The following is a 9,529-nucleotide window of genomic DNA, read 5'->3' as shown; positions in this document are numbered from 1 at the left end:
TTATATAGACCTTAGTGGTTCCCTAATACCATTTCTGAATTTTCTTTTATATAGACCTTAGTGGTCCTCTAATACCATATCTGAATACTCTTTTATATAGACCTTAGTGGTCCCCTAATACCATATCTGAAGTCTCTTTTATATAGACCTTAGTGGTCCCCTAATACCATATCTGAAGTCTCTTTTATATAGACCTTAGTGGTCCCCTAATACCATATCTGAAGTCTCTTTTATATAGACCTTAGTGGTCCCCTAATACCATATCTGAAGTCTCTTTTATATAGACCTTAGTGGTCCACTAATACCATATCTGAAGTCTCTTTCCCAAAATTCGACCTTGGTGCAGAATTACAGGCCATTCCTTTGTCAGTCCCACACTGAGCATTCCTTAGTATGTGCCATTTCTGAGTCTGTAGCTTTTGAGGGGGGGGGGGGGTAGGTGGAGGCTGGGGGTATGGCCTTGACCAACTTATGGGTGGGCCAAATTCTCTGGGCGGGCAAAGCAGAGAAAGGGGAGGTAACCTTATGAGGTCATAAGGGGCAAGATTCCAGCTCGGCCCATCTGAGCTTTCATTTTCTCAAAGGCAGAGCAGGATCCAGGACCTATTGCCATTTCTAGCCACTGGCGCCCATAGGCAGGGTGGGGGGACGCATATTTATGTTAAAAAACCTCATAAAGTGAAATGTTCATGCCATGGGACCTTTAAACCAATCACAATCGTCTTGGGTGGAGCCACTGTGCCGCTGCAAAATAGCCTCGGGAAGGAACGTCGTCAATATAGTCCCAAGATGATTTAACACCGTTAGGTCTGTTTCTCTGGTCTGGGTCTCCAGGAACCCAAACAGAACAATCAAATTAACATGAGTTTTTAAAGTCATATGCGGTAACTAAAAGAGTTTTTCAAAGAAACATGTTGCCAGAGCATCAGTCACAAAAACTGTAGAATTATTAAAAGTGGACAGGTATGACAGACAGACAGACAACCTCAGCATTCAGAATCTCCAGCATCCTGCCTAAACCTCTGGAGCAACCTTACTACCTACTTGCTATTCATGTATTACTCGATGTTCCCACTTTTTTTGGCCACTCCTTCAACAGTCACTCATTCCCATGACACCTGTGCACACACATCATCACCCCTCGCAGCTATTTATCCAATTTAGATACACTGGCGTGAGATATGGAGAATATATGCATGGGGATTCACATTCGCAACGGTATTTCATCGTCTGACTGTCCATACGTCTGCTACGTTCCTACATTCTCCAAAATAAATCAAAACAGATCTTTTTGTTCAGTTGAGTGTGACAGCCAGTCTGGGAGTCCTTTGCCGCCCTGGGCTGGGCAGCTGTCTCTATTTTTTAAACTGAAACGTGATTTGCTCCGGATACTGACCTGTGACAAATTGTATACATTATTAATCACATGTCAATTAGAGAGATGGAATTGCGCATTCTAATGAGGCAGAACAGCATTTGTCCACGCCAACTTTAAGAGACCATTTGCATGCGTACCCAATGCCATTCTCTAAACAGCTTGATTTAGACATCCTGCCTTTTCTTCTACTTTTCCTCAGTGCCCTTTCCATTCCCTTCTTTCCCTTTATTTCCACTCTTTTCCCTTTTCATGTTTTGTTGTCCTCTTTTTTCCCCCATTTCCTCCTATCTCACACTTTCTTCTGTCCTCTTTCTCTTTCATATCATCTATTGTTTCCTCTCTTCTGTCTTTTTCTTCTCTTCACTTCCTTTTCCTCTCTTGCTTCCTGTCATTTATTCTACTCTCCTGTTCTTATTTCCTCTATAGTCTTCTCGTCTCACGTCTCACTTCCTCTCCTCTCGCCACCCATAGTCTTTCTTCCCCTCCTTCTCCTCACACCTCGCCTTTCCTTCTCTACCCTCTCCCCTTCTATTGGTCTGCCTTCCTTCCTCTCCCTTTCCCCCCTTCCTCTTCTCTCTCCTGTCCTGTCATGTCCATCAACCGGGCTGGCGGTGATCACAGTAGACAGTGAGATAAGTAGCTTCTTTATAGAGAGTGTGAATGATATGTGACACAGCTAGTGATTCTAAGTGACAGAGGCCAAATGGTAAGTGATGCAGCGCTCAGCTCCCCCACCCCCCCCCCCCCCGCCTCTTGTACACACAAACACACACACCCACACCCACACACACACACACACACACACACCCACACGGCCTTCATAGGGTCGGTAAACACTTGCCGAGGCTGTAATTAATGTTGTCACCGATGGTTGTCTTCAGCATTGGACGTGCACACGCAGAAAAGGGCAGCCACCCCGAGGCCTCTATTAACATGCGTCATATTAAATCACAGACTTGCTTCCACCAGGTTCCATCACCATCATCATCACCACCATCATCACTGCAAGCTCCCCTCCATTAGCAAGGGCGCTGGTGGCAAACGCTACTGTGTGGTGGTGGAAGGGGGAACGCTTGTGTGGATCTGGTAGAGCTTTTAACCGAATGCCTCCCCCCCCATCCTCCTCCTTTTCCACCCCCCACCCCCTACCCCCACCCCCAATCCTCCTTCTTCCCCCCACAGTTGGGTTTGATTTTAACGGACTCCACAGAGGTACTGACGCTCACACCACCGCTTCTGAAGCTCCCAAACAAGTATGTGGCACAATGGCTAACCACTGGGCTCCATCATCGCTTCTGCATGTTATTTTTTTTTGTCTCACCTCCGCATGTTCGTCTGTGTCAACCCCCCCAGCCTCCATCCTTTTGAGTATGTGTTTTTTTTTTTTCATGTGGCACTTTCTGCACCTGGCATTAACACCTGGCACTCTCACATGCTGCTGGATCACACCAGACATTAGTGTGTGTATCTTGGATTCACATCATTCATTGTCTCTCATTGAAAAAAACTTCTATTTGTGTTGAAGGGTTTTGTGGGTCCTTTATGAATTGAGAAGAAATTACCAGACGCTTGGTTAATTTAACTTAAAGCCGTAATACAATAATAATACTGTTAACATTCTTGCAGATTTGATCAAAACATGGTTGCATCACTTCTTTGTATTTATGCGTTGTTTTGTCTTTGGCTGGACTGAACTTATGCTTTTTACATATACACAATGAAAGTTGTCCATCGGTACCTTAGGGTGACAGCACATCATTTTTGCTAGAAATCTAGCAGTTCAGCCAATAAGTCCAAGGTTCAGAAAAGCAGTTACTACAAACACACATTAAAATCAATTAAATCAGAAAATAAAGAGCATAAACGACCAATAATGAAAGTAATTGTGTTGTTTAAATGGGTTTTTTTTAACGCACAAACATGTAGCAAACATAAAGAATAGCAAACCCGTTGCCTGTAGTTTCTCTAATGTCTTTAAAGAGTTCATCATGTCATCGAGACAGAGGAGTACATCTCTTCTGCTTTGACATTCGGAAAGAGCCGGTTTCTACACCCTGCGTCTCCATCTTAATTAATCACGCACGCATCTCTCACACATACACAGATACACACACACACAGACTCAGATTTACCGCACACTATGAATGATGGGAGCAGGCGCGGCGGAGGGGTCCAATTAGATGTAGTGTTGACGCTGCTTTACGGTGACGATAACCTTTATTATAATGTAGTGCGGCGGTCCCGTCAGCGATGTTTCCTCGCAGGACGATGTCGTGGAGGTTCTCGCTTTTCCTCTCACGTCTAACCTCGCCGTCTCTCCAGCTGTTTTTCTTTCTTTTTGTTTGATTTCTGTGATTAATTATGCCTTTTTTTTTTTTTATCTCTCTCTTTCTCAACCCCCCCCGTCCCCCCCACCCCCTCGCCATTCTTTCTCTCTGTTGTGTTTCTGATGATGTATGATAACAGCTATATTTCCCTGTTTCTTCTTCAGGGAGAAAGGTGCGGGAGGGGCACGGGGAGTCATTTGTTTTCCCGCTTTGATACTCTTCCATTTATCAAAATGATAATTAGGTGCAATTAAATGGCAATCTCATTTGTTTTGTTCAGGTGTGTGTTGCTTAGTGTCTTCTTCTTATTTTTTTTTTATATTTCTGCAGAGGTGTTTGTGCCATTGTAGGTCAGTCTAATTAGTAGAGTGAGTACGTGGTGCGTGTGTGTGTGTGTGTGTGTGTGTGTTTGTGGGGGGGTGGGGTGGGGTAATAGGGTGGCCCGGATGATTGAGAGAAATACAAAAGTAGGACTGTTCAGACAGGGGATGTGTGGTGCTCTTTTCCAGATAGCAGGAAAGAGAAAGAAAGAGTTTGTCCATCTGCGTCAGATTGAATTTAAATCTATTTTTTGATTACTATTTATTGGGTTGGGTACCGTAAATGCAAATAGAACGCAACTTTTGGTTCCTCATTTCGGTTCCACTTAATGTGTCGACTGAAATAATTTCCCTCTGCTCCGAAACGGACACAAAAATATCACACACTCTGTAGTTTACCGTTAGCTAGCTAGCATAAATGTAGGCTACTTTTAAAATTTATATTTCCTTTGGGCTCTGGTTACCATACCAACTCAATATTTATTTTATTGTTACTTTTTATAGTGTAACGGTTATTTATTGTTCAATTATTGTATTTGTGTGTCAGGTGACTTAGGTTTACTTATTATATATTTAAGTACTTTAAAACGTCAATGCATTGTTACATTTTAATAATGTTCAATTAAAAAATAAAAAGCTTTTTAAATCATTTTTTTTAATTTTTCAAGAATCGGTTGAGCAATCGGAATTGTAAAAACCCAAACTATAGGGTGTAGGCCTATATGTAGGTTTGTGTGCTGTATGTATGTATGGTATGTGTTGCCCGTAGTTGTTCTCAATTCATTTCCCCTTGTGGGATTAATACAATTGTTGAATTGAGGATCAAAAAAGCAAAGTTAACTTTTTAATTGAAATTAGGTGTTAAAAAATGCCAAACAAAAATGAAATGTGGCCACTGCTCTAGTCCTGGATAAGATTCCCCTATTTCTAGTCCAATGCCATCTTGTGTCTCGGGTCATGCTTGTCTGGGTGTTTGCTTGTGTCTGCCTCCTTTTTTTTGTTTCCCCTGCAGCTCTCATCCGAGATTACACCGTCGTGTCTTGTTAAATCTCCTGCATCTCCAAATCTTGTGTATGCCTTCCTCTCTGGCCTCTACCTGGACCTTTCAACCTAATGTGTCTTTTGTGTGTGTTTTCCTCAGGGGAGAGGCCATTCCTCTGCCAGCTCTGCCCATACCGAGCATCTCAGAAAGGGAACCTAAAGACGCACGTCCAGAGTGTCCACCACATGCCTTTTGACAACAGCCAGTACCCAGACACAAGGAGCTTGTTATCGAGCCGGGAGGAGCGAGGAGCACTGGCTGCCAAACACCCACCAACAACACCACCAACAACAACAACAGTAGACCATCTGATAGACCGGGATCCGGGACCAGACTAGTCAGGGAATCACACAACCTAAAAAACACCATGGCCACTTCTAAAAATCAGAGGAGTCTTCTCCATGCATCATCCTTTAATGACCTTAGAAGAATTATCTACAATGAAGGCTCTTGTAGTTGTTGTTATTTTTTTTTAAATAAGAAGTTAGTTAGAGCTGTGCTAGGCAATTTTAGCAGCAGAGAAGAGTGTCTTATGTACTAACGGAAAAAGTTTCTGTCACACATGTGGGACATTTGTCTTTCTCCGCACAGAAGAAATGAAGAGCAAAAAAGTGTCCCCTCAGCAGGAAAGCTGGACTCACCGAGGATCGATTTTTTTTGCTACTTTAGTTTGAAGGTTGGCAACACTGAGCTGACTGTGTGTTGTTTACATCCCTTTTTTAAGGATTTCTGAATACAGAAGCCCTCAAAATTCAAAGAGTTGCTTTTTTTTTTGCTGCCATTCAAGAGGCACCGACGAGGGAAGTGGCCCAGCGCAGCTTCACGAGAAAAGCAACGTTTTTATGAAGAGAAGCAAAAAAAAACAAAAAAAAAACTTGAATGCGACTGCTTGTGTTTTCATCAAGGACTGTGACATTGCATGGCTGCTGTAGTTGCCCCCTCCCCCCCCCACAATTAATTTTTTTTTTTCTTAGCTTTATTTTCTAAGAGTTTGTGCATTCCTCAGGACACAAATCATCAGAGATTAGATGAGAAAAACGATGCTCCGCAGTTCACCAACAGTCAATTTGCAAATGAAGACTTGCATCTGTCTGTCTGTCTTTGTGTGTGTGTGTGTGTGTGTGTGTGTGTGTGTGTGTGTGTCTGCGTGCACAAGTGTGTAAAACTCACCTCCCTCCAGTCCAGAGTGTAATGTTAGAAGTGCAGTGACCACTCTGAGGCTGTGTAGCTGTTGATTGGAAGGAAGGAGAGAGAGAGAGAGAGAGAGAGAGAGAGAGAGAGAGAGAGAGAGAGAGAGAGAGAGCGTTAATGGGGGTGTCTGCTTTAGTGCTCATTAAAAAGAGTGTGCGTTTTTAATAGCCAATATAGATGAGCGTACCACTTTTATGGTCATTCAATTATTGTCCATTTAAGAGGAAGGGACTGAGTGGAGGCAGTTTTCCTCCATAACTCCATCATATTAGAGAGTGTTTCCGACACTTCTGACTTTGAGTTAGTCCGACAGTGGCGGGTGCAGGAAGATGCTAGCTCGGCTGTGGATTGCACGGATTAAACTCCGCCTTGTGCACTTGCAAAAGAGAATATGGTACTACTTGTGTTAACCAGCAACGTTTTCATTCATGCTGCTAAAGGGCAACACGGACCCTTTGGCCTGTTGGTTTTTAAGAGATGAAAGCTTTGGTACCAAAACCAACCCAGTCTCTCTGGTAGGAAGCCTGTCAGCAGCTCGAAATACCTTAGCACCTGTGTAACCAGAGGGGTCACAAGTTGCTTCCGGTCTGTGCTAAGCTATGCTAAGCTCGGCTAATGAGCCACTTGCTGATTTTTTAGTGGACAAGCATGAGAGTGGTAGTATTCTTATCTTCTCATTATCTAAAACTCTGCAATTATGTGAATATTTCTGAAAAATGTGTCAAACTATTCCTTTACAAGTGACAGGTTGCCTAAAGAGATAAATAAAAAATAAACATCGACATCTGTCAGCAACATGTCCGCTGTTACGGAGCATGCACATCCAGCAGAAGAACCTACCAGAGATAAAGAGCTCATTGTGTTACCAAAGCATTCAAGCAGACTAAAACCCCCATACTGTCAGGTCTAGCTTTTCTTGAATGGTGATGTGAAGGTTTGCATTCTGGGAAGAAAAAGTGATGAGGTCATATAGATAGAGAGAGAGAGAGAGAAAGAAAGAAAGAAAGAGAAAGAGAGAGCGAGACAGAGTTTAGGATGTCAGGCTTTCAGAGAGTTTAGATGGAGACATTTTGAAGCCAAGTGAATCGTAGAGCCGCCACAGCCTTAACACAAGTGTGTGTGTGTGTGAGAGAGAGAGAGAGTATGCATTTATGTGTGTGTACGTGCATCCTATCCAAACCTCTCCATACTGTATAAGTACTGCAGCCACCCTCTATGCTTTGTATACTAGCCTACCTCCTTCGCGATTAAAAGCCTGTTTTTTGTTTTTTTTAACACACAGAAATTAGAGAGCTAAGTGACCGTGAGGAGGTATTCACTGAATTTGACAAAAAGTGTATCGGATTAACTTACTATACCTTTAAGTTTATTGGCTGGTATGAAGCCGGGACTGTTCTTCGCTCGGAGGAGATGGAAAAAGAAGAAGAACAGCAAGGCAGTTAAAAGCCGGACAGAGCAAGAGTGGAACTGTGGAGAGATTTTTGGATGCACAGAATCCAAATTCAAACCTGTTAAAGATGACGGAGCATACAGTACTGTACTTGCCATCTATTTTGAGATCTCAATAGTTTTTCCATGATGATGAAAAGGTTGCTATACCAGTGTGTTGTTGGGTTATGCATACATACATTGTGTGCTTGAATATGCCTAATAATGCACACATGTGTATATTGAAGGTGTGGGTAGTGAAAATACTTGAAAAAACGGATACTCTAGCCTTCGAGGTAGTGTAGTACTAATACCAATGTTGTACAGAATTCCCTTTAAGACTAACTCCTCAGTTATGAATTTGTACTCCGAAGTGTGACTTAGAAAAACTATGAAGCAGGAGCGAGTGTATGTAATATAAAGTGTATATCTGTAATCCACTCTTACCAAACCCTTATATACAGCGGTAGAAACCAAATGGCATTACTAGTGCACTTCGACTAGGTCACTGCTTTAACCATTCTCATTTTGTCCCATCCTGGCTAAGGTTCCTTTGGGAATGTCTTTTCATGGTGCCAGCTTAAGGTCGTTTTATGCTTCCGCGTCGGATCGTCGGATCGACGGGGCGCCCCCCCGCAGACCCCTCTGCGTCTACGACGGACCCTACGCTGTAGACAAATGTACACGTTGCGGCGACGCACGTCTCTCGGCCGTGGCTTGGTAGCGTTGCACTCATTTCCTGGTTCTCCTTCTCCATAAACAACATGAAGTCAATCAAGGAGAGGGTTACCTTCTCCTGCTACAGATTCCCCTCAGTGGTCAGAAAGCACGGGCGAGACACTTTATTTCTCTCACCATGACTCTAGAGTCTGGTGCTCGCTCCGACGCTAATCGCCGCTACCTCTCTCACTTCTCCCTCCACCACACATCCCCCCCCCCCCCCCCCCCCCCCCCCCCCCCCCCCCCCCCCCCCCCCCCCCCCCCCCCCCGCCCCGACCCCCCCACGCGCACACACACCAGCGCACAAGTAGAAACACCAGGCCACTTACGCAGGCTACGGCGAAAGCTCTGCGCGGCGCCTCCGCACAACCATAAAACGGCCTTAATGTCATTTCTGGTTTAGGGGCTTTTTGTGTGGGGGATTCCATAGAGTTTAATGGCAAAAGATCTGTTCTGTGACGGCTGTGCGGCACAGCTTTTTAGCTTTGTTACCCCATTGAAAGTTTGATAATGCTAGGCACGGCACTGCTTATTTTTTTTTTCATAAAGATGTGAGAGTATTGTTTTTAGTCTTTCTCTTCGCTAAACTGTAGGATGTGTTCAGTAGCTAGTCACGGCTGCCCTCCCAGAGGGGCTGGCGGGTGTTCATTTTCTCTTTGGTTGGGTCATTATCATGCTTCTAAAGTTGTATTTTTTGTGTCCGTATTGCTTTTTTTGTTTTGTTTTGTTATGAACTTCATGATTAATTTACCTTAGAAGACCTTATTATTCCAAATGTATTTGGTTGATATCTGTATTTATTATCACTTCAAAAAGGATTAGAGGACAGAGGCAGACAGGAGCGTTTCTTTTAATTTGATTTTTTTTCTGGGTTGTTTTTGTTTTTATACCGTGTAGTTTTCACGCCAGCGAGCCGATGTGAAAGCTTTACCTCGTCTGAGCCATTCTCAGTTCTGTTACACTTTTGTACATCATTTCAAAAAGATGTAATGTCATGTCCACAATAAAGACACACAAAATGGCACCTGTTGGCGCTGTTTCATCTGCTTCTGCTTGTTTGTTTTTAAGTTTACCGCAGCCATTGTTACGGAACATGTCCAAGTTTAGATGAAAATCTTTTTCA

The 9,529-nt window shown here is 43.4% G+C and overlaps 1 protein-coding gene across 1 annotated transcript in view; it reads left to right on the top strand.

Moving 5' to 3' along the window:
* LOC116691118 (zinc finger protein 516) overlaps positions 1-8,269 on the top strand; it is a 48,698-nt gene extending 40,429 nt beyond the window's left edge. The window contains 2 exon segments of the mRNA XM_032518483.1: positions 5,167-5,341; positions 5,343-8,269. Of these exon segments, the coding sequence (XP_032374374.1) occupies positions 5,167-5,341; positions 5,343-5,370 (203 nt within the window). The 3' untranslated portion in view covers positions 5,371-8,269.
* The last annotated feature ends 1,260 nt before the right edge of the window (positions 8,270-9,529 follow it).

The sequence above is a fragment of the Etheostoma spectabile genome, chromosome 6, assembly GCF_008692095.1.
Source record: "Etheostoma spectabile isolate EspeVRDwgs_2016 chromosome 6, UIUC_Espe_1.0, whole genome shotgun sequence".
NCBI lineage: Eukaryota > Metazoa > Chordata > Actinopteri > Perciformes > Percidae > Etheostoma > Etheostoma spectabile.
Note: the sequence above shows the minus strand (reverse complement) of the source record. Positions and strands in the feature narration are given on the sequence as shown.